Below are 25,801 nucleotides of genomic sequence, written 5' to 3' on the forward strand. Positions count from 1 at the left end.
TTTGTAAGTAAAACTTTGATCCCCTATTGAGACCCAATCCAACCCCCCCCCCCCCCCCCCCCCCCCCCAGGTCATTGGTTTTAACAAACTTGAATCTGTACTATGTCAGGAGGCTTTCATGTAAATTTCAGCTTCTCTGTCCCAGTGGTTCTTGAGAAGATTTTTGAATGACCCGACCGTATTTTTGTGATTATCTCCCCTTTGAAGGGGCATGGCCCTTCATTTGAACAAACTTGAAAGCCTTTCACCCAAGGGTGCTTTGTGTCACTTAGTTTGGTTGAAATTGACCCAGTGGTTTTGGAGAAGATGAAAATGTGAAAAGTTTTTGCCGACGACAGACAACGAACAAATTTTGATCAGAAAAGCTCACTTGAACCTTTGGCCCAGGTGAGCTAAAAAAAAAATTTTAAACAGGTATTATCAAATTGTCCCTGAAGTTGAATTTTGTTTATCTTGATGTCACGGGTAACCTGGTTCAAAGATCTATTTCTTCGACTCGTGGGTGGGGGAAGGTGGCTCCAGACCTAAACAACTTGAGACGGTCTCTCATCTTGTTTCTAACTTCTTTGAGGGCCATCTCTGGATTTTTCTCTGGTACAGAGGCTTAAAAGATAGCATAATGAATTATTTGAGAGGTTGCATAATAGGTTTTGTAAATGAACATCATGCAAAATTTAAAATATCTATGTCTTGAACTTGTATATATGCACCTTCTGCATCGTCTTCCCTTTTATCTAAGCCATCTTTGGTCTCACGGGCGTTTTCCTGTCACACTGCATGATGTCGGTTCATCCACTGAAAACAGTGCCTTATTAAAAGTCACTTGATGATATTCTAAATTCATAACTATCTCTTCAAGTCCATGCTACAATGAAAGAGAACATGTACTAGATAAAAATATTGGAAACAGGATGATAATTTGTTAAGGTGTGACAATTCCACTAGACTACCAAAAAAGACGAATTATTACAAACCAAAAGTAAAAATACTAACCAGCAACGCCGTGTATTTTGAACAACTAGGCCTATCCCCCAGTTTCTGAGTGTAAGGTGAATCCTATATTCCTATCTGGAATCCATTCCATGCTTGATTGCATACTGATTCTGTTGAATGATCTCCATCCTTGCGAATATTTCCCTGACTTCGCGCCCAGAAAGGAACATTGAAAAAAAAGCGCTTTGATCACTTGCGTGAACGTCAGGTCGTACACTGACTGTCTCGTCCCCAGGTCAACACGTAACCAAAAGACGATCAGTAAAAAGTTATACAATCGACCAGTGGAAACCCAGTGTATAAGACTTCATATATATACATATGATATATTTTATACATGATATATCTTATATCGAATTAGAACGGGGAGAAGAAAAAAACACGACAAGCTTCGTACATTGTACAAGTTGACCGAAACAACATCACCGGAATTAGTTACAACTTTCAAAGAAGTCATTTATGATTTAAAGATTTGTGAATGGAAATCAATAACATCGGAATGAAAAAGGACTACGGGGTAACGGATGACACTCTGTAAGTACCATATGCTTATTTTGTTTACGTTTGTAAATGATTACATGCATTGGAAAAATACACGCTTGATTGCTGGACCACTCGAAATTCCTCGATACAATCATTCTATTTACAGCTTAACATATCAAAACAAACTACTCTTTTTTTAACGTAAACCATTGACTGGTTCGATCTAGATGGAAAGGGTACAATCACCAGAACATTGTATCATGGATATCCATCATTATGATTCTGTTTCGATCAGTTGACCTTGTTCTGTAATTATTACTGCTTCGTAAAATAACTACGGACAGTACGGTTACAAAATTTAGCATGGCAAGCTGATTGTATCCATCAGTGATAATTTATTGCTATTTGCACCTCAAAACATTGATGTGTCAAAGAAACTTTTCTAAATATAAAATTTTTAATCAGTGTCTTGAAAATTAAGTTTCTTCATTAATAATTTGTAATTAATTATTATTGCAGGAGATTGAGAACCCAAAAGGTACATGCTGTGCAAGAAAGATGTAAACATGTGAATTCCTAAATGTACTAAATATTAAAACATCAACTGCAATCTTCAGTGGTGACATCCAAAAGTTGATATGCCATTGGTACTTCAAGTGATACGACCGTGACATTGGAAAATCCTTTTAACTTATCATCACTTGAGCTTGAATTGCAATCCTTTTGATACAGACATTTTCTTAAGTTCAGTTTCGAACATTAATGCCGCTGTGTCATCTCTGGAAATGGAAAAGCCTACCACAGAATCTGATGAATTTTTGAACATTCTTTCACAAAAAGGGATCTTCTTTATTTTGAAGAAGGTAGCCCAGGAACTGGAAATCTTTTATCAAAATGATCTTAATAATACACTGGACAATATTCTAACCTAAAAAAACCCATGACAAACCCGATTGAACTCCTGTGATGAAGCATCTCAAAACTCAAATTATGGTAGTCTTTCAAGTGACATTGAGGATTTCAATAGCGCATTTGACAGTAAAGTGATTTTTATTCAAGTTCAGATTGTTGTCATTATAAATTTATAAGAAGTGTTCTCATAGCCAACATTTTTCAAGTCTACTTTTGATGAAATATAGTCTTTTCTATTACAACTTATTATGACATGATTGTTGTTGTATACATAAATGTTCTTATCCACGAATCATTCACTGTTCTTATAGGTTTTTTTTAGCCTGAACTATGTAGCAATGACATGTCAAGGTAATCCAGAAAATGTAAAATCTTTTCTTTGATATGACAAGGATTTAATTTTGTAACAATTAATATCTAAAAGTCCTGTAACCCTCATTAAAGTCCTTTATAATCTGACTTCACTGGTTGTAAGATTTTGAGGGTAATTGCAAGACTTCTCTCTTTGCATACTTTTAATACGAAGTCCTGGAAAGCAATGTAAAGTCTTGCATTATCTTGAATGTATCAAGTATGAGATTTTTAGGGAATTTCTGGGACGATGTTTTCGTCTTCATTTTATAATAAAGTCCTGAAAAACACAAGAATGTCCTAGAAAAACCTGCTGCTATGAGAGTGGGACTTTGTAAGACATTTAGGTAATAAATATGTCCTAGAAATTCTTGCAAAGTCACTCTTGATGTAAGTGGGATATTCCAGGACAAATGCAGAAACATGAAGTCCTGTATTATCCCACTGCATTAGGACATGGGAGAAGTGGGACTTCACAAGGAAGTCCCAGGACTTCCAGGGATATCCTTCAATTAAGCAAAAAAGTGGGATTTATTTTCAGAGGGGATCACTGGGCCAGTAAAATTTACATTTGCATGAAAGCTTCCTGACATAGTGCAAATTCAAGTTTATAAAAATCATGGTCCCTAAGGTTATAGGTGGCCACAATAGGGACCAAAGTTTTACATGCAAATATATATTGAAAATTTTTAGATATGGACCAAGTTGACTCAGGTGAGTGATGTGGCCCATGGGCCTCTTGTTCTTCCTGTATTATGTCTTTGGGAGATATCTCAGGAAACGCCGCAGAGCCGCGGGTAGATGAGATTGGGGACAAACACTTGTCCGAATCTTCCGACGCCTCTCTGGAGCGTCGTAACAAAAGGCAGCGTTCTGCTTGTTGAATGATATCAACAAAAGTGCGGAGTCATACTCACGTATGTGTGTATGCATGTGCATTGCTTTCATTCATTCCTTGGTACTGAAATGACCATAACATACAAATTAAATGCTTGTCTCGATAAAAACCATGCAAAATGGTCAGATGCATGGTTTTTGAAAAAAATTCAAATTTTGTATGTGAAACCACATATCAATTTGAAACCTTTTGGCAAATTATGTTTTGAACTCGTAGTTCTTCTGTTGGTTATAATGACCTTTACCCTTTTTCTTGTAAAGAAAGTTAACCGATGCAATTGTAACGGCTAGTCCAAAATTAGATTGTGTGCAACTATCAATAATAAGATATGTATTGATGAACTTAATCATCATTTGATCAACTTAAATATGTAAAGAATCTTTGTACATTCATATCGTAATGATTTATATACGGGAACCCGAATTTCCTCGATGCGAAGTACATGGCAACAACAGTCCTTAATAAATAAGAGATTTTACTCGGCATCCTTACCTGACATAACACTGGCATCATTTCCTAAGTGTTTCCCTTACATTTATACCATCCTATACCCCATGATATATCCATACACAACTTATTCCCAAACTGAATAAATCTCCCATCTCTCCAAATATGGCGCTAAAACATGCGGTACCACGAGAGTCGCTCGTGCTGTAATTCGGCCCTCTTCAACCGTTTGCTATAAAAGCCAGGCATTTGAGACCAAGAGAACAGAAGAGAAGATAGAGACTTAAGATACACTTCTCACTATAGAATGGAGCCTGAAGAGCCCAAGAGGATGGTAATTAATCAATTATCACTATTGTAGTGTATTACCTGGCTAGAATTTGGTGCCACCCTTTTGTGATTATTAGTCTTTGATCCGGCTGTACTGTTGCATCTATCCGGGTATCCCATTGAACCCGGTTAACTTTATATACTATTCGGGTTTCCCACATTTGATGTTTTATATATATTATCATAATTTATTATTTCTTTAAATATATATGTATTAATTAAGCCCATCTCGTGTTTGGTTTTAAATGATTCAAGGTAGATCTCAGAAACAGGAGACCCACGCATAAAATTATTGTAACCCAAGTCATTGACAGACGAAACGTTACACAATTTCTCCTTGAACTATTTTTAAAGATGGGGCTTTCATATTTTGTTTGTAGATTCCTTATGATGAGACCTTATGTTTCATACCATGATCGTCGACCTTTTGAACTTGTATCACCTTTATTTTGTAACCCTTTGGAGCTAATTTTGGGCCACAATACAGGGTTAAAAATTTTCATGGGAAGAAAGATATTTTAAAAAAATGTCAAGGTGAATCAGGTGAGATGGGCTTATGGGCCTCTTGTTATACCCCCCGCAACAAGTTGTGGGGGGGTATACTGGAATCGGGTTGTCCGTCTGTCTGTCCGTCCGTCCGTCTGTAGACGCAATGGTTTCCGGGCTCTAAAGCATTATCCTTTCCACCTACCGTCACCATATCATATATATGAACTACCCATGGGATGAAGATGTTCCCTATTGATTTTGGGGTCAAAAGGTCAAAGGTCAAGCACACTGGACATCGAAGTAGCAATATGGTTTCCGGGCTCTAAAGCGTTATCCTTTCCACCTACAGTCACCATATCATACATATGGACTACCCATGGGATGAAGATGTTCCCTATCGATTTTGGGGTCAAAAGGTCAAAGGTCACGTGCACTGGACATTGAAGTAGCAATATGGTTTCCGGGCTCTAAAGCGTTATCCTTTCCACCTACAGTCACCATATCAAACATATGGACTACCCATGGGATGAAGATGTTGCCTATCGATTTTGGGGTCAAAAGGTCAAAGGTCACGCACACTGGACATTGAAGTAGCAATTTGGTTTCCGGGCTCTAAAGCGTTATCCTTTCCACCTACAGTCACCATATCATATATATGGACTACCCATGGGATGAAGATGTTGCCTATCGATTTTGGGGTCAAAAGGTCAAAGGTCATGCGCACTGGACATCGAAGTAGCATTATGGTTCGGTTTGTCATGCCATTTGTTTTTAACTCTCAGAAAAGAGGTAGTTTATACTTATTACCAACACCCTTTGGGAGATTGGGGTAAGCGGGGGGTATATTCTTAGTGAGCATTGCTCACAGTACCTCTTGTTGCAATTAAAACAATTTCTGGTGAATGACTTGTATACCAGTAGAGATGTATTTTAATTTAGGCAGGAGGATGCTGATCAAATTTTCCAGGATGCTGAAGCATTGAATTTGACAGGAGAAGGATATGCATGGATTGTCAGTGAGCAGGCTTTAAATTCTTCTTATGTCCCTGAAGGTAAGTACCACCTGTATCTTACAGATAAGGCCTTCAATTGAAAATTCCTGTCTCACCAGTAAGAATTCCCTGTACATCCTATCAGTTAAGAACTCCCTTTACATCTCACTTGAGTTAAGAAAATCCAGTACATTGCACTTATTTGTTCATCCAATCAGATAAGAACTTCCTGTACACCCCATCAGATAAGAACTTATTAAACACCCCATCAGATATGAACTTACTGTAAACCCCATCAGATAAGAACTTACTGTACATACCATGAGATAAAAACTTACTGTACATACCATCAGATAAGAACTTACTGTACATACCATCAGATAAGAACTTACTGTACATACCATCAGATAAAAACTTACTGTACATACCATCAGATAAGAACTTACTGTAAACCCCATCAGATAAGAACTTACTGTACATCCCATCAGATAAAAACTTACTGTACATACCATCAGATAAGAACTTACTGTACATCCCATCAGATAAGAACTTACTGTACGTCCCATCAGATAAGAACTTACTGTAAACCCCATCAGATAAGAACTTACTGTATACCCCATCAGATAAGAACTTACTGTACATCCCATCAGATAAGAACTTACTGTAAACCCCATCAGATAAGAACTTACTGTACATACCATCAGATAAGAACTTCCTGTAAACCCAATCAGATAAGAACTTACTGTACATACCATCAGATAAGAACTTACTGTACATACCATCAGATAAGAACTTACTGTACATACCATCAGATAAAAACTTACTGTATACCCCATCAGATAAGAACTTACTGTACATCCCATCAGATAAGAACTTACTGTAAACCCCATCAGATAAGAACTTACTGTACATACCATCAGATAAGAACTTACTGTACATCCCATCAGATAAGAACTTGCTATCAGGTGTCAAGTCCCTATTTATTCCTATATTTTCCTTAAACTTGAAGGTTCCTATATTTTCCCTATAAGTTACTAAAATCCCTATAAAGCCCTATATATCCAAAAATATGACAGTCCTATTTTCAATAATGATAATTTTTTTTTTTTAACCCCAAAATCCAGGAGCGGATGCTAGATTGATATTTGATTAGATTGTTATGAAGAGAATAACTATGATGATTGTATAAGAACTGTCTATTGGATGGGAAACTGTTCACATCTGAAAGGATTTGTCTTTGTTTATTATTTCTTCTCCAGTAAGATACTTTTATGCAGAAACAATAAACTTTTATACAAGATCTTTAATAAAAACCCTATTTATTCCTTTAGATCTGCTGTAAAAATCCCTATATTTGCCCTATAAATTACAATTCCCCCCCCCCCCCCTATAATCCTATATTTTTTAGACCAAAAGTGGCTTGACACCCTGAAAAATGCTTGCACTGTTGTGAGAATTATGATAACACATGTGCATGTATACAGTGAAACTTCTCTGAACCGGCTGGCTATTGGACCGAGAGAAAAAACCCACCAAGCGGTTTAGAGGGGTGGCCGGATTACCGAGAATTTAGCATTTAGAGACATATTATCTCAATATTCACAAAGTAGGCACTGTTCACTTTGTTCTGGTGTACCTTTTTTGGGTACACTTTTGGATAAACTTTGGGTACTTTTCAGGTACACTTTGGGTACATTAAAAAGTACCTGGAATGTACCCAAAAGTATGCCTTATTTGGAACCACACTTTAAAATTTTTTAGAGCTGCAGCTGGGTACTTTTTGGGTACATTTTTCTTTCCAACTTTCTTAGTTTCAACTTATGGAGTACCTTCCGGGTACAATTTTATATTAACCAAATTCTAATTTTTGGGGTACCTTTCGGGTACTTCTTGGATACATTTCGGATACATTTTTCTTACCATATTTTTTAAATTTAAATTTTTTGGTTACCTTTCAGGTACTGTTTTATGTAAACTTTGTAAGTTCCCATTTTGGGGGTACCTTTTTGGTATATTAAAGGGATTGATTCACGATTTCCCCCAAAATTTTGTTTTTCACTTTTAATGATCAAAATCTATTGTCTGATATGTTTAAAAGATTTCACATAAAAATTAAAGTTATACATTATCATAGAAGCTCATTTTAGAGAGTTTATTATTTGTTTTGTAAACAAAGATTGCGGTATGTTATTGTTTACGAAATTTTCAAAAGAAATGGATATCTATTTAAGTTAATCATATCTTTCACATTTCAAGCATTCTTTGGGTAAAAAATGTTATCTAAAAGTTAAATTTTTTGATTATATGCAAAATTAAGATGCTTTATATTACAAAATTAACATTTCACTGGTTTGTTTGTTTACATGAAAAGACTCGAGTCTTTATTTACATAACACAGGTTTAAGGCTAAACTATTGCCTTTATTCTTGCATTCAGAAGGCCAAAATTTTGGGTGTCAACATTAAATCAGTTATATTTTTAATGTTTAACATCAAAAATGAAAAAGATTTTTTTCAAAAATTTTGAACCAGTCCCTTTAAAGGACACAATGCATGTTTCTAAACTTTTTCATTTTTCCAGCAAAATTAATTCTTTTCATGTTGCTGAAAACTACTTTAAATATGTTTTAAAATGAAATATATCTTGCGTAGTTTTCGAGTTTAAAAGCGATGAAATTCAAATCTTGTGATATGCATATTTACTTTCGCTATTTTACGTGCCTTATGTGTGACGTCATATGCACCCCCGGGTTTGAAAACATCTATTAGCCATTTCATAAACAGATTAGATTTAATTGACAAAAAACCAATTATCACGTTAAAGGCTTGTAAATAATATTGCATTAAGATGTTTTGTGCCATGCTCCGGTGTACTAGTTGTCGGTAGAAAGGATTTAGACTGAGTATTTTTCAATTTTTCTAAGGAAGGTGCGAGAAAAAAAGACGTGGATAATTTTTTGTTGGAGCAAGAACTTTACCTTTAAAAAACCACCCAGTCACCTTTTTCAAAAACCACATGGACAGAGACCCTGATAAACTGCGAGAAAAAGGATAATATCATATCGAAGCTATAAGCACTACATAATTCTGTTCTGGTCTTCAAATTCAATACACACTCGGATCAACTGACCTTCACCTTGTAACAACATACGCGGTAGAACTTGTGCTTCCAGTTTCTACCAACTGGTAGATTTACCAAATTTTTAAAGATACAAAATACAGCTTACTCCAGATATATTAAAATTCAGGGGACCAATCTTTTTCTTTCAATATAACCGAAGTTCAAAATAAGCGAAATCGGAAATGTCGACCATATCGGAGGCTTCATTTGGCATCTCGATCCCGATTACGAAAGCAGAAATATGAATTTATTACATTTACACAATTTACAACATTTAGATAATTGATAGAATTTAGTCCACTGAAGATTTTTATTTTCAAAAAAATATGTGAGGTTTGTTAACTTTCGTTTCTTATTGAGCTGGCTAAGAATGAATATTTCAATTTCCGATGTCTACAAAAATTTCGTCGTCTACAGTGCTCCAAGTTGCGAGTAAAACGGTTGCATTTGCGACCAGAAAATCAATTTTGCGTCTAGAGATTATAATTAAGTCGCATGTTCGCGAGTGAAGAAAATTTGGGCAACCAGTAAAATTTTAGAATCGGGATCGGAAGTCTGAATAAATATTATTCAGTCTCGGTTAAAACAATCAAGATGGCAGGAAAACGAATTTTAGAGCACTTTGGATTTATCAATAGTAAAAAATAGAAGCCTCAGCCTAGTACATGTATCAAAAAAATTCAAGAATCACACGGGGAGTTCTGCATCAAAAGATGGTGTAGCAGTGTCTAAAGAGAAATTCAAAAGTAAAGGAAGAACCCCAGTCCTGAAATTTGCAGAGGGAATTTTCGTGATGGCAAAATGTTTTGCAGAATTTGTGAGGCCAATTAGCCAGCAACGTCCACCATTTCTGGACATCCATTGTCCTATTTCGCCACAACTGAGTGTACATCTTTCAAATGTCTGCACATAATCTTTTTTCTTATTATTAAATTTACACATATAATTTCGAGGTCACATTTTCATCCAGAATTTTATTTTTGCTCTCGTCGCCAATATTTCCATTGCAGTATGTACATGTATATAATATCGGAAGTAAGTTCTTCCCTGGAAACAGTCGCCGTGAAAACGTTTGACACACATGTATATGTATGTCTAACATCAGAATTTCAGAACCATTTCTTGAAAAAATAAAGTTCACAAACATAAGCAAGTGACATCATATTGTCTGTAAAGACATTGTCGTTGTCTGCGTCAGATGTTATAGACTTTATTTGGAGATTTTAATGTGAACCCAGTCTTGCAAAAACTATTTTTAATGCACTGTGATAGCGGTAAGGTGTTTGAAATTACTGGGGTTAAGCAAAATTGTCATTTCAGATTTTGACTTCAAATTCTTATATCTATTACAGTTATTAATTTGTATTTGGTGTCCAATGATAAAGTTTTCCATTTTTGTGGGGTGGTCAAATTTTACAAACAGTCCTGTCATCAAGCTGTTAAAGAGTGATTATACCCCACTGTTATTTTATTCCTATAAAAACATGCAATGAAAAGTAATCCATGGGAAACCAATTAACTGACACCTACCTGTGTAATTATGGGGCCACCAACCTGGACAACTACCATCACAGGTGACTTCAATATAGCTGTTATAAAAACAATACCTTATCTACTCAGAGGACTGATAATTGATTTCAAAATAAATAAGCAATAATTCAATATAAGTGATTTCAATTTAACCGATATTTTAATGCAAAGAAAATAAGAGACTGAGACTGGGGATTTTGTTTTACTTCAAAATAAGCGATATTTCAAAATAAGTGACTTCAATATAAATGGAGTAAGCTGTAATTGAACTTTTAATTACATAACTGTATATGAATAATAGAATATTGTGTTTCCTAACTTTAAATTAAATTGAAAAATTGTTTCCTCATTGAACTTGTAACATATTGAGTGCGTCAATATAGCGCCGCGTGCTCCCACTTCCTAAAGACATGCAGATCACAATTCAAAAATAATAATAAGATTGCTTTATCAAAATAAAATAATGTGTTTTCCACTTTAAATTTGATTATTTTTATTGATTTGTGTGGTGTTTTTCTTTTCTTTCTTTCCGAAATGCACCCGTGACAGTAGCTTGGCCTAGGGCCTTGTTGTCAACAATGTAACGTATTATGATTTGTCTAATCCTAAAATCAATAATAATTGCACTGTTTATTTTAGAAAAACAGCTCCAATTACAGATGTATAAAGGAATAACATTACCAAACAGTTTGTAGACAGTGACCCATATAGACATTATTTACTCGCAATATTGCCGATTTCATACACGCTTTCCTCGCTATATTTGGGTATTTACATCGCTATTATGTATGCACTGGTGGTGAAAACATACAACTCGGAAAATTTGTCAGCATCGATTTAAATGTTGCCCATGGTGAATAAATTAGGCCCCTAAAAGCTGAATTAAATTTTAATAATACCTCACACTACTTTCACAATCCGAAGGGTGCATGTGACATCACTGTACCACGTGACGATCTACCTAATTATCTAGACTTTTTAAAATCGGGACTTAGATTTAAGTCTGTATTGTGGTTAATTATCGCAAAATTTCAGCAAACGAACTATTAGAATTATTTACTATAAGCATAAAGAAGACAAAATTAATGCATGTAATTTTGTATACTTTGAAAACATGAGATGTGTCCTTTAACTTAATAACTTCTGTTTCCATTTTGGGGTACCTTTTGGGTACAATTTTGTCACCTTTGTAAGTTTCCATTTTAGGGGTACCTTTCTCGGGTACAATTTTATTTCCATTTTCGGGGTACAATTTTGAGGTACATTCCGAGTACAATTTAAGTACTTTTTGGGTACAATCCGGATACATTTTAGGTACAATCCAAGTACCATTGTAGATACTTTTCGGGTACATTATAGGTATAATCCGGGTACCATTTTAGGTACATTTCCGGTACAATTTTAGGTACAATTTGGGTACTATTTAAGTACATCTCGGGTACATTTTTATTGCAAGAGGTTATCGTCCGTTGTTGTGCATTAACAAATGAACATTTTTAACTTCTTGATAACTACTATTCATAGTACATAATATCTACTTTGCTCACTGTGTAAAGGTTTAATTGTATAATGCTATTCAACATTGCTTTTTGGAATGTACATGGTCTGAGTGACCATAAGTTAGCTAACTTATAGATGATGAATATTTTAGTAGTTTAAGTAGAAAGTATGAAGTAGTATGTTTAGTAGGACTCTTCAAGAAATCTTCCATGTTATTCACCACCACATATTGTTAAGTCAACAGAAACAAAAAGAAAGGGAAGACCCTCAGGGGGGAATGCTTATATTCATTAAGCCTAATTTACAGAAATTCTTTTTAAAAAATCATGAAAATGACTATGGTGTATGGTTTGAAACAATATATTAAACCTACTTTCATGCCCAAACAACGACTCCCTGGTTATATATGTTTTTGTGAATTAAAACCTTTTATGAACAAACACGCCTTTGAATCCATTTATTTCAATCTAGAAAATGATATCTCAAATTTCAGAGAGAAAAAGTGAAATTCTTATTTGTGGTGACTTCAACTCTAGAACAGGGGGACTTCATGATTCCATTGATCAATTGATACAACAACAGATACTTTTCAAGAGTGTCCACTACCAGTAATATATGAAGCAGATGTAACTGAACATAGAAATCAACTTGACACCAAATCTAATATTCATAGTCATTTACTTATAGATATCTGTAAAACTTTGAGACTGACTTTGTTAAATGGAAAATTTCTTGGAGACTCATTAGCAGTCTACTAGGTCAAAAACTTTTCAAGCTACAAAAATTTACTAGCCCCAAAAAAAATTCACTAGTCCAAAATCAAAACAGTTTATTAAAGCAAATTTAAGTTACAAAAAAAAATGTTTCCGTATAGTAAGAATGAACACAAAAACAAAGGAAAAACTTCAGTCATACTCCACTTCATGTAATATTAAATTTTCAGTTTCTGTCAATTTCAGATTCAAGCAACTCATTTTCAGTCTCCTCATCATCTTACATTTTTGTCCCCCACCGCAACGCGGAAGGGGACATAGAAATACTGGTGTCCGTGCGTCCGTCCGTCCCACTTCACTTTGTGGACGCAACTCCTCAGAAACCGCTCAATGGATTTTGTTCATATTTTGTAGGATTGTTAGTCACCATGTGTAGGTGATCATATTATGCCGCTATTTTGATTCGACAATTTTTACAGGAGTTATGGGACTTTGTTGAATTTGTATGTGCTACACTATAGGAACACTTTGTGGACGCAACTCCTTAGAAACCGCTCACTGGATTTCATTCAAATTTTGTAGGATTGTTAGTCACCATATGTAGTTGATCATACTGCGCCGTCATTTTGATTCGATAAATTTTACAGGAGTTATGGAACTTTGTTGAATTTGTACGTGCTACACTTTAGAAACACTTTGTGGATGCAACTTCTTCGAAACCGCTCTATGGATTTTGTTCAAATTTTGTAGGATTGTTAGTCACCATATGTAGTTGATCATATTGTGCTGTCATTTTGATTCGACAAATTTTAGTACAGGAGTTATGGGACTTTTGTGCATCAACTCTTTTTGCGGCGGTGGGGGACATGGCTATGTGTAACATTCTTGTTCACAATACGTACACAGCATTGTATTTTTTTCAACATTAAATTTTAGCTACGGACGGTTCAAGGTCCGTGATTGAACAAATCCAGGCTTTCTCTTTGACTCATATCTTACTTCCGCACTTCGTTTTTCCACTCATCATGACAGCGGAAGAGCGACCTGTGTAGGTGCCATACGATTCGTACCCGGACCTTTCTCTTTCGTACCTGAGACATTTCGTACCCCTTTTCAGCATAGTAGAGTTTGACATTAAAGATGAAATTACCTGGTACGAAATAGTTTGGACTCGATAAACTGGCAAGCAAACTCAGCCAATCAAATAACGTTATTACATGAGCCTAGGTGTTTACAGATTTTTGATAAAGTCCTGTGTGTGTGTGTGTGTGTATATATATATATATATATATATATATTTATATTTTTTTTTTAAAGAAATTTTTTATACTAGTCCTATCAGGCGAGTGCGGAAAAAAATCTACTAGTCCGACAGAAATTTTACTAGAAATCGGGCGTCGGTCTAGCATTTTTCGCCCAGACTGCTCATTAGGTTATTTTACATTTTTATACCCCCCGAATGAAGTTCAGGGGGTATATAGGAATCACTCTGTCTTATCTGTCTGTTCGTCTGTCTGTCTGTCCGTCTGTCTGTCGTGCAGATTCGTGTCCGGGCCATAACTTCTTTGTTCTTTGACATAGGCATACCATATTTGGCACACAGGTGGATCACCATGAGACGATGTGTCGAGTACTTTCATGACCTCTATGTGACCTTGACCCTTGACCTCAAGGTCAAAATTAAAAGTTTTTTACAATGGTTTCGTGTCCGGGCCATAACTTCTTTGTTCTTTGACATAGGCATACCATATTTGACACATGAGTGTATCACCATGAGACGATGTGTCGGGTACCTTCATGACCTCTATATGACCATGAACTTTGACCTCAAGGTCAAAATTGATTATAGATTTGACATAGTCATACCATAAGACATGGGTGTATCACCATGAGACTATGTGTCATGTACATTCATGACCTCTTTATGACCTTGACCTTTGATCTCAAGGTCAAAATTATAGGTTTATACCATGAATTTGTGTTCGGACTATATCTTCCATTTTCTTCTACAAAGGCATACCATATTTTTACACTCAGGAAAGAGGTAATTTATACCTATTAACAACACCCTTTGGGAGATTGGGGTAAGCGGGTTGATATTCTTAGTGAGCATTGCTCACAGTACCTCTTGTTTAATTTAAACGATTCAATTAGCACTGTTGACTACATGTTAATTGGTATCAGATCAACTCTTTCATAATAATAGACAATTTGATGTACTACTGCCAACTGTACTATCAGCCTTATTAGTACTTTTATAAAAATTAATTATAACTATTTATACAGAGAAATATATAAAATCACTCCAAGTCCTATGGAATACTTATGGAATAATGAATCAAAATCTTACTACTTATATGCACTCCTAGATATTGAGACACAACAAAAAATAGCCAATTTAAATGAGTTAAATGATTCAACAAATGTAGACTCCAACGTTCTGGTAGATAGGTTAACAAATATATAATTATATTACTGCAGCAAATAAAACTTCCTTTTCATAAAAGTCAAATTCCTCGTAAGAAAAAGTGTAAGAAAAAACCGAAATGGGTGAATAAAGATTGCTTTCTATTACACAAAGAAGTACGCAATTAAAACATGCTTATGTCACTACACAAAAAAAAAAAAAAAAAAAAAATACAATAGATTGAGGAAAACTCTCTGAACACAATTTTTCAACTCATTAGCTAACGAAATAAATTCTTTAAATCCAAATAATTCTAAACAATTTAATTCTCAAACAAACTTAAAGAGTCAAAAGCTAAAAGTCTAGAAGCTAGCTACTACAACTGGCACATCAGAATTTGCTGACCATTACAAATTAATCCTTACTAAATATGCACAATCCTTTAAAGGACAAGTTTTACCAAAATATAGATAATCAAGTCTTACAACAGAATAACCCCTTTCCTATTAATGAAATCAGACATGATATTACTAAACTCAAAAACAACAAATCTCCAGGGAATGACTTTATTCTTAATGAATTTATAAAACAAGTAGTGATATCCTATTACCAATATTAACTAAAGTATTTAATGTCATCCTGAATAATGGCAAAATGCCTGAATCAATGATCACATCCCTGTACAAAAAAATGGTGATCCTAATGACACAAATAACTACAGAGGATCAAGTGTAACTATATTTGCATGGGGAAACTTTTCACAGGTCTGTTACAACAACGTTTAAATAACTATCTTGAAAATAATGATTTATTAAGTCAATATCAATCTGGTTTCAGAAAAAATCATAGAACTATACAGATAACATTTTTGTACTCGAAACTTTAGTTAATAATTATTTGTGTAAAAAGAAACAAAATTTGTATGTATGTTATGGTGACTTTTCAAAAGCATTTGGTACCGTTTAGAGGTCTACATTAATGTATAAAATCTATAAGAAAGGTATTGGTGGAAACTTTCATAAACTTCTATGTAACATGTACTCTTGTAAAAATAATAACATGATTAGTGAACCATTCATAGCAAACAGAGGGGTAAAACAAGGGGATAATTTAAGTCCTATGCTGTTTAACATATTTGTTGATGATTTTTTGAATATACTTAAATAGTTCAGATACTTTACCAGCATATTTAGACTCAATGCCTGTTAATCACATGTTTTTTGCTGATGACTTTGTTTTAATTTCTGAATCTTTATCTGGGCTTCAAAATTGTCTGAATGTTCTAGAAAAATATTGTACAGATTGGAAATTACAAGTGAATATGAAAAAAACCAATGCTTTTGGTCAATGATTTTCTCTAGAAGTGCATCAGTGAAAGATAAGTATGGCTTTTATTATAAGCATAACATTGTACCTATAACAGCTAGATCAATATAAATATTTACGACTTGCATTTATACATCAAATGGAAAACTGAAGTTTGCTTCTGAGCAACTTTCAGAACGTGCTAAAAAGGCATATTATGCATTGAAATCAAGTATACCTGGAAACAACAATCTTTCAGTCCATGTTTTACTCAAATTATACCAATCAATGATTGTACCAATTATAACATGTGGATCTGAAATATGGATTACAGACTATAAATTAGATATTATAAATCCTCAAAATGTTTTCCATTTGAAAAAACAAAATCATATTCTCAAAGATATTCTAGGTGTACATAGAAAAGCATCAAATTTAGTGGTCAATGCTGAATTGGGTTCCTATTCACTCTACTTATCTTATGAAAACATGTTTAAATTTTATATTAGATTAAGATATATGGAATCAAGTACCACATATAATAATGCACTTTTAGCATCAGCTTTTAACTCATTCAGCCCCACTGACGAGTATACTCGTCCTATTTTTAGTGCACTGTTTACCCAGTGACGACTATAGTCGTCCTGGTTTTCCCCTCCTATCTGGCCGATGACGACTATACTCGTCGTTTTACCTGTATGTGAAAGAAGCTTTGATTGGTCGAAACTAGAAAAATCCGGGTACACATGATTATCCCAACCAATGAATGACATGTTAAGATGTCTTTGTGTGAAGTGTTCTTTATTTAGATACGATATAAATAGCTATACACAAAGGAATTTGGTACATGTGTTTAAAATATCGATCGAAAATGGCGGACGTATTGCGAGAAATTTTACAAGACGATAGCAGCGAAGAATTTGAGGGATTTGAATTGAAAGACGTTGAAAATGCAGAAGACAACTACATTTATCATCTACTTAATTTGGATGATGCTTTAGAAAAAGGATCAGACCTCGAAGTGTCTGATATTGAGTCGGAATCCGACCCCGAGTCAGAAAGTGAAAGTAGTGATGATGACGAGATTGTATTGGCAGATTACAATCGTTGGACAGACAATATACGGGATATAAACATTCCTGCATTCTGTGGACCGCAGCCTGGACCCACACAAATACTTGAGGCCGATAAAAAGGAGTTAGACTTCCTGAATTTATTATTTCCTGACGAGTTTTATACGACAATTTCCGAGGAAACAAACTCGTATGCGCAAATCTGCATCAGATCAAAAGCAAACTCTGGATGGTACAACACAACTCCTGAGGAAATGCGTGCATTTCTTGGTTGTTCAGTTGTTATGGGTATTGTTTCTGCACCTGCACAAGATTTGTACTGGTCTAAAGACAAACTATTTCATTTATCATGTATTGAAGAGAGATTTACAAGGACCAGATTTGAAAACATTCAACGATACTTCCATGTTGCCAACACAACACAAAATCCACCGAGGAACCAGCCTGGACATGACAAACTTGTTCATGTTAGAACAATTATGGAAGGGATTCGAGAAAATTTCAAGGCCCAATATAATCCACATAAAGAAGTATCAATTGATGAAGCCATGATTGGTTTTTCAGGGAGACTTGGCTTCAAACAGTATGTACCACTGAAGCCTACTAAACGTGGGATAAAAGTGTGGGTTCGTGCTGATCCACACAACGGATTCATGAATGATTTCCAAGTGTACACTGGAAAGAATAACAATGTCGCAGAGGCCAACTTAGGTGGAAGAGTTGTCTTAGATCTGATGACATCTATTTTGAACTTAGGTCATCATATATATTGCGACAGCTTCTTCTCATCCCCAGATCTGTTTCTACAGTTATGGGACATGAGGACTGTTGCCTGTGGAACAGTGAAACAAAACAGGAAAGGAATGCCCAAGGATCTTGATAAAATCAAGCTGAAAAATCAAGGTGATCATATCATGAGACAAAAGGCAAACCTTGTAGTGAGTGTCTGGAGGGACAAGAGAAATTTGACCATCCTGTCAACAAACACGAACCAGAGCAACCAAGAAGTCATGAGGAAGCAGAAGGATGGTTCTGTGAAGAATGTGACCTGCCCAAACTCTGTGAAGCTATATAATGCATACATGAATGGTGTGGATCATGCTGATCAATTAAGGTCCACATATAACATTGCCAGGAAAAGTTTGAAGTGGTGGAAATACCTGTTCCTCTTCCTATACGATGTATGCATTGTAAATGCATATATATTGATGCGCGAATCTCCAAATCATGGTCTGAAGACCAAAAACAACCGCACTCGAACCAGGACCCAAATGGAATTTAGGATGAAGCTTGCGCATCAGTTAATTGGGAATTTCTCAATTAAAAGGAAACGCAAACCTGAGTTTAATGTAGCACAGGCGATGGAACACCACTGGCCAAGCACGATGCCAAAGAAGAGGAGATGTAAACAATGTACTAAATCTGGTGTTAGACGGGAACCTTTAAGTGGATGTACACAATGTGATGTGAACCTGTGTAATGACTGTTTCAGACCCTACCATTTGGACAACTTTCCAAACATTTATGGACAATAAACAGTGACATATGAAAATTTTTGTTGGTGAAAACTGTTTATTTTTGTTTTCTTTTGGGAAATGAACAAACACTTTTTATGGTAAGATAATAAATTTTATATGATTAGAATCAGCATTTATTCTTCTTTCTAACCTGAAAATTTCAAAAACATATGTGCATAATTAATGAAGTAGTGGCTATTTATCTATTGTCTGCTGATCATTCAGCAGCAGCAGGGAATCTGATAAAAATTTGCCTGGGGCACTCGCTGCAAAACACTGCTGGGGCTTATCTCAGATAACATAGCTGGGGCTGAATGAGTTAAAGAAGACAAAGAATTAGCTTTGAAAAAGAGCTATAATTCATGGCAAAGCAAGATTTTCAATCTTCAACATAAACTTAACTTGACTTCTTTAAATATTTCTCGTAAGGAGTTTGGGTGTAAGCTTAATAAAACTTTTGCTGACATGACCTATGAACAATTGAACAAAATCTCATTATTTAACTCAGGAAAACTTTATTTCTATAGTAAAATCTTAAATTGTAATGAATATAAATTGCAGGATTACTTAAAGTTTCCTTTGAAAGATCACAGCTTACAAAATTAAGAATAAGTGGACATTCACTATTTATTGAAACAGGCAGATATTGTAAACCAATAATCTCGAAGGAAAAATGTACATATGCTATGCTTGTAAATTATTTGTTGAAAACAAGAAAAACATTTTGTACTTTACGTCCTGTGTATGACAAACTTCGATTTCAATATCATGATATTTTTAGTGATAAATTATATTGTGGTACTGATCCCATTAAATTAAAGAAATTGTTAACCCATGTGGTTATAATATATTACAAAACGTTTGTGTAACTATATTTAGATAAATGCTTTATGCAGAGAAAACAAATTCATGGATTTTAAAGGTCTTGTATATGCTATAATCATTAAGCAATAATAAATGAAAATAATTTCCTCTACAACCACACATGTATAAGAAAACTAATTGCGTAGTCTTGTAGAACAAGAAGGCCTCTAACAAAATTGTTAATTTCATGATCCCCATGGTAGGGGTTCTGACCCCAGGGCAGGGCCAAACCTGGTATATAGTGTTTATGTGTAAAACACATAAATAACATCTTCTTTAGTGCTATTGATACTAAATTGAAACTAAATGGATATTTAGAAAGAGCAGGTAGTCCTTTACCAAAATTGTAAATTTGATGATCCCATGGGTAGGGGTTTTGGTATGAGGGTGGGGTCAAAATGGTCAGTTATTAAATGTGTGAACAATAGACATTTTAACTTCTTCTTGATAACTACCATTCCAATTCTTTTCAAATGTGGTATGAAGCATTTTTGGGACAAGGGGAACATAAATTGTAAATTTCAGGATTTCTACAACCCCGGAGCCTTAGGGGTGGGGCAAAAAGTTTCAAAAATTGACCCAATTTTCAAAAATCTTCTCTTCGCCTGCATATCTTTAAGAAAAACAATGCATAGTGATATAGAACAGGAAGGCCTCTACCGTAACTTTCAGGATCGATTCTTGGGGTAGAGATTCTGAATCTAGGGTAGGTCCAAATTTGGTATATATAGTGTATATGTGCTAAACATATAAATGATATCTGTTTTAATCTTTAACCCAAGATCATGAAATTTACAATCCTTTGATCCTAAGTTGTAAATCTGATCAGTCATTAAAAAAGTGAATATATACATCACCTAAACTTTTGAATATTATGACGACGACCCCCCCCCCCCCCCCCCCCCCCCCCCCCCCCCCCCTTTGAAAAAGAGGGGGCATATTATTTTGCAACTGTCGGTCGGTCTGTAAACCACATGTTGTCCACTCAATATCTTGAGAACCTTTCACTTGATGATAATTATATTTCATATGTGGGTTGGTTATGAGTAGAAGAGGACCCCTATTGTTTTTCAGGTCCAAGGGTCAATCTACTCTGGACATAGGAATATAATGTCCGCTCAATATCTTGAGAACCCTTTGCTTGAAAAACATCAAACTTAGCACACTGGTACATCCTAAGGAGTAGATGACTCCTATTGATTTTGAGGTCATATGGTCAAAGGTCAAACTGGGCATAGGAATATACTGACCATTCAATTTCTAGAGAACCCTTTGCTTGACAGACATCAAACTTGGTACACCAGTACATCTTCAGGAGAAGATGACCCCTATTGATTTTGAGGTCACATTGTCAAAGGTCAAACAGGACATTAGAATATACTGTCCGCTCAATATCTTGAGAACCCTTTGCTTGACAGACATCAAACTTGGTACACTGGTACGTCTTCAGGAGAAGATGACCCCTATTGATTTTGAGGTCACATGGTCAAAGGTCAAGGGTCAAACGGGACATAGGAATATACTGTCTGTTCAATATCTTGAGAAGCCTTTGCTTGACAAACATCAAACTTGGTACACTGGTACATCTTCAGGAGAAGATGATCCCTATTGATTTTGATGTCACATGTTTAAAGGTCAAGGGTCAACCTGGACATTGGAATATACTGTCCGCTCAATATCTTGAGAACCCTTTGCTTGACAGACATCAAACTTAGTACAGTGGTGTATATTCAGGAGGAGATGACTCCTATTGATTTTGAGGTCACATGGTCAAAGGTCAAGGGTCAAACTGGACATAGTAATATACTGTCCACTCAATATCTTGATAACCCTTTTGCTTGACAGACATCAAACTTAGTACACTGGTACATCTTCAGGAGAAGATGACCCATATTGATTTTGAGGTCAAAAGTCAATTGTTGAACTGGACATAGTAATATATTGTCTCCTATATTTTAAGAATTATTTGCTTGATTGACACCAAACTTGGTACACTGGTACAGCATAAGGAGTAGATGACCCCTATTGATATTTAGGTCACATGGTCAATTCACTCTTGACATAGGAAGATATTGTCTGCTCAGTATTTTGAATTGATGATACTACTATCAATTAAATGATGTGTGTGTATAACCCTTTTCAATTTTGCACCATGGGGGGCATATGTGTTTTACAAACATCTCTTGTTTAAAAAACATATAATACAGGCACGATAGTATTTCTTTACTACAAATAACCCGGCCAATCGGTTACAAATCTGTTAGTATTTTTTCAACCGAGTAATCGGTTAACCAGTTATCCATAGTATTTAACATGCATATATATAAACCAATCAAACTTTGGATACATACCGTCCTGCACAAGGAAGAATTATGAAAATTCTGAATTGATTGTAGGGACCCTTGGATTGAAGTTAGCACATGGAACCAATGAGAAGGATCACCTACAGGACTGTGTCAGTCTAGTAGTACAGACTGTTAAGACTCTTGTCAATGGGACACTGAAGGAGATAACAGGCACTCCAAGTAGCTGTAAAACCACATCTTCCACTTGGCGGGCTGGAAATACCATTCAGAAGTATGTGGTGATTGATTGATAACAAACATGTCATGAAAATATGATCTCATGGCTGTGACATATCTATATCAAATTGCATGTTATTAAATTTAGTCATTACAATGATTTAATGTGACTGAGTTTACAGCGGTGGATCCAGAGTGTTTCAAGTGTTTGATTTGATTTTCATATCTGTTAATGACAGTATCAATATCTAGAGTTTCGCATTTCGTTTTTCAAAATTCACTTCCGGTCGGTAGTACCGGCCCCTTCCCCATATTTTTAGGTCACCTGAGTTTACTCAGGTGGCCTATTGCAATTGGTTGTCGTGCGTTAACAATTGAACATTTTTAACTTCTTCTTGATAACTACCAGTCCAATTCTTTTCATATTTGGCATGAAGCATCTTTGGGACAAGGGGGGCATTGATTGTAAATTTTTAGGAGTCCTGGGGCCCTAGGGTTGGCCAAAAACTGACCAAAATTGACCAATTTTCAAAAATCTTCTCAAGAACTCCACACGTGTATATATAAGAAAAACTAAATGCATAGTGATATAGAGCAAGAAGGCCTCTACCAAAATTTTAAAGTTCGTAATCACCGGGGTAGGGGTTCTGACCCTAGGGCGGGGCAAAACTTGGTATATAGTGTTTATATGTAAAACACTTAAATAACATCTTCTTTAGTGCTATTAACACTAAATTGAAACTAAATAGATATTTAGAAAGAACTTTAATTTGATGAACAATAGACATTTTCAACTTCTTCTTGATAACTCATTCCATTTCTTTTCAAATTTGGTATGAAACATATTTGGAACAATTAAGGGGGACATAAATTGTAAATTTCTGGATTCCTGCACCCCTGAGGCCTTAGGGGTGGGGCAAAAACTGCCAAAAATTGACCAATTTTCAAAAATCTTATAGTGATGTATAGCAGGAAAGCCTCTACCAAAATTGTAAATTTCATGATCCCCTGGGCTGGGCCAAACTTGTTATATAGTGTTTATGTGTAAAACACTTGAATAACATCTTCTTTAGTGCTATTTATACTACATGTAAATTGAAAATAAATGGATAGAGCAGGTAGTCTTTTACCTAAATTGTAAATCCCCAGAGTAAGGGTTCTGACCCCAGGGTAGGGCCAAACTTAGTATTTATGTGTAAGTTTGCTGATACTGTATAAAATCTAAATGCATACTTAGGAATAGCAGAAAAGGATGTGCAAAAAATGGTGAATTTCATAACCCAGGGTTATGACTATAGGATGAATCCATATTAGTCATATCTTTTGATGTTTTAATGTTAATACACCTATTATTTAAAGCCTAGCTTTCATCAGTGTATGCACTTTTGAGGGCAGTGAAGCTTTAAGAACACATCTTGTTTTATACTGTTGCTGAACATCAGAATTTCAGCTTAGATATTCAGAACAGGAAATTTTTTTCTAGATTTCATAGCTCATGGAAGTAGTGATACCTTTTCACTAGTATTCAGGTGACCGATAAGGCCTGTGGGCCTCTTGTTTTGTTTTGCTTGCAGATATTAATTTGAAATTTGGTACATTACTTTGCCATAATAAGTTACAGATCAAGTTCGAATTTGGTCCCGGTCCGTTGATTTTTCACTTAGTTATGGCCCTTGGACTTAGAAAAATAGCATGAATTATCAGTTTTCCAGACTTTTTTTGGTTGTGCTTGCAAATATTCATTTGATATTTGGTACATTGCTTTGGCATAACATGTTACAGATCAAGTTTGAATTTTGTCTCGGTCGGTTGATTTTTCAGTTAGTTATGGCCCTTGGACTTTGAAAAATAGCACGAATTATCAGTTTTCCAGACTTTTTTTGGTTGTGCTTGCAGATATTCATTTAATATTTGGTACATTGCTTTGCCATAACAAGTTACAGATCGAATTTGAATTTGGTCCTGGTCCATTGATTTTTCACTTAGTTATGGCCCTTGGACTTTGAAAAATAGCATGAATTATTAGTTTTCCAGCCTTTTTTTGTTGTGCTTGCAGATATTCATTTGATATTTGGTACGTTACTTTGCCATAACAAGTTACAGATCAAGTTTGAATTTTGTTTTGGTGCATTGACTTTTCATTTAGTTATGGCCCTTGGACTTAGAAAAATAGCATGAAATATCAGTTTTCCGTACTTTTTTTGGTGTGCTTGCAGATATTCATTTGATATTTGGTACATTGCTTTGCCAAAACAAGTTAAAGATGAAGTTTGGATTTTGTTGCCGTCCATGAATTTTTCATTAAGTTATGGCCCTTGGACTTTGAAAAATAGCATGAATTGTTAGTTTACATCCAAGTTTCTTATTTCTCTAGATAAAAGTACCATACACTCATTGAAACTTCTAGCATAGTAATACCACAATGTAGCTAAATTTTTCATGATCACCTATCTTTCACAGTTTATTGACTTGGTTAAAGACCTAAACCTAATCATGAATTTGTCTTTTTTCCTGGTCTAGTCTCTACTTGGATAGTAGTTGATTTCCAACCATTTCTATCCTGGTTCCCCTATTTTCCCTTTTAACATAACCTACATAATGAACTTTGAATATTGTTGTGGTACAGTAATTTTTGCAACCGGTAGGGGACTATATGTATTGCCATGCAATACTCTCAGAATGCTTGTTAAATATATATCAATTATTGATTATTTCTGGAAAATATGAACTTTTTCAATATATAATTATATAGTTTACCAGGATTTTTTTTATTATACCCAGTGAATAAATTTCACCCAAAAGATAAATTTCTATTATGCACAAAGTTTATACTTATAAGTAAAGATTTTTCAAAAGCCTTTGATGGCACATGAGGGTGAAGCTACCTTTTAGAATTGATTGGTTATTTTATTTTATACTCTTCTACCACTCAAGTTCTGTTGCTCTCTTCCTCTATCTCTGTTAATCTTTTAAACACAGTCCTTGCTCTCACTTTCATTCTCAATCTGTTATGCTCTCCCATAATCTCCAGCAACTCATTATGTCTCCCCTCTTTCAGGGGGAGACATATTGTTTTTGTACTTTCTGTCTGTCTCCGTCTGTCACAAAATCTTGTGAAAGCTTCTTCTCCTATATGGCTTGTTGGATAGACTTGAAACTTTGTACAATGCTTCATTGCCATTTGTAGATGTGCAGATTGTTGCGACAGGAGGATCCAATTATTTTCCTTAAAGTTACAGTGGATCTAAAAGGGGTGGAGGATGTAAAATAGCTTGTCAACACTTCTCCTATATGGTTTATTGGATATATTTGAAACTTTGTACAATGCTTCATTGCCATTTGTAGATGTGCATAT

General features: G+C 35.1%; 1 protein-coding gene and 1 long non-coding RNA gene across 7 annotated transcripts in view; both read left to right on the top strand.

The window, feature by feature from the left end:
- The window catches only part of LOC125675656 (glutamate [NMDA] receptor subunit 1-like), a 186,675-nt gene that overhangs the window by 30,449 nt on the left and 130,425 nt on the right, over positions 1-25,801 (top strand). For all 6 annotated transcript variants that reach the window (XR_008800963.1, XM_048913438.2, XM_056158088.1 and 3 more), the window contains exons 5-6: positions 5,843-5,955; positions 22,321-22,501. Coding sequence is in view for 5 of the 6 variants with exons in the window: in XM_048913438.2 (XP_048769395.1) it covers positions 5,843-5,955; positions 22,321-22,501 (294 nt within the window). In the remaining variant the exon portion in view is untranslated. The remainder of the gene's footprint in view (positions 1-5,842; positions 5,956-22,320; positions 22,502-25,801) is intronic.
- LOC125675667 (uncharacterized) lies at positions 1,362-2,847 on the top strand. Its single transcript, XR_007370595.2, has 2 exons — positions 1,362-1,527; positions 1,996-2,847. It is a non-coding gene; the product is annotated as an uncharacterized LOC125675667 (long non-coding RNA).

This window comes from Ostrea edulis, chromosome 3, assembly GCF_947568905.1.
Source record: "Ostrea edulis chromosome 3, xbOstEdul1.1, whole genome shotgun sequence".
Taxonomy (NCBI): domain Eukaryota; kingdom Metazoa; phylum Mollusca; class Bivalvia; order Ostreida; family Ostreidae; genus Ostrea; species Ostrea edulis.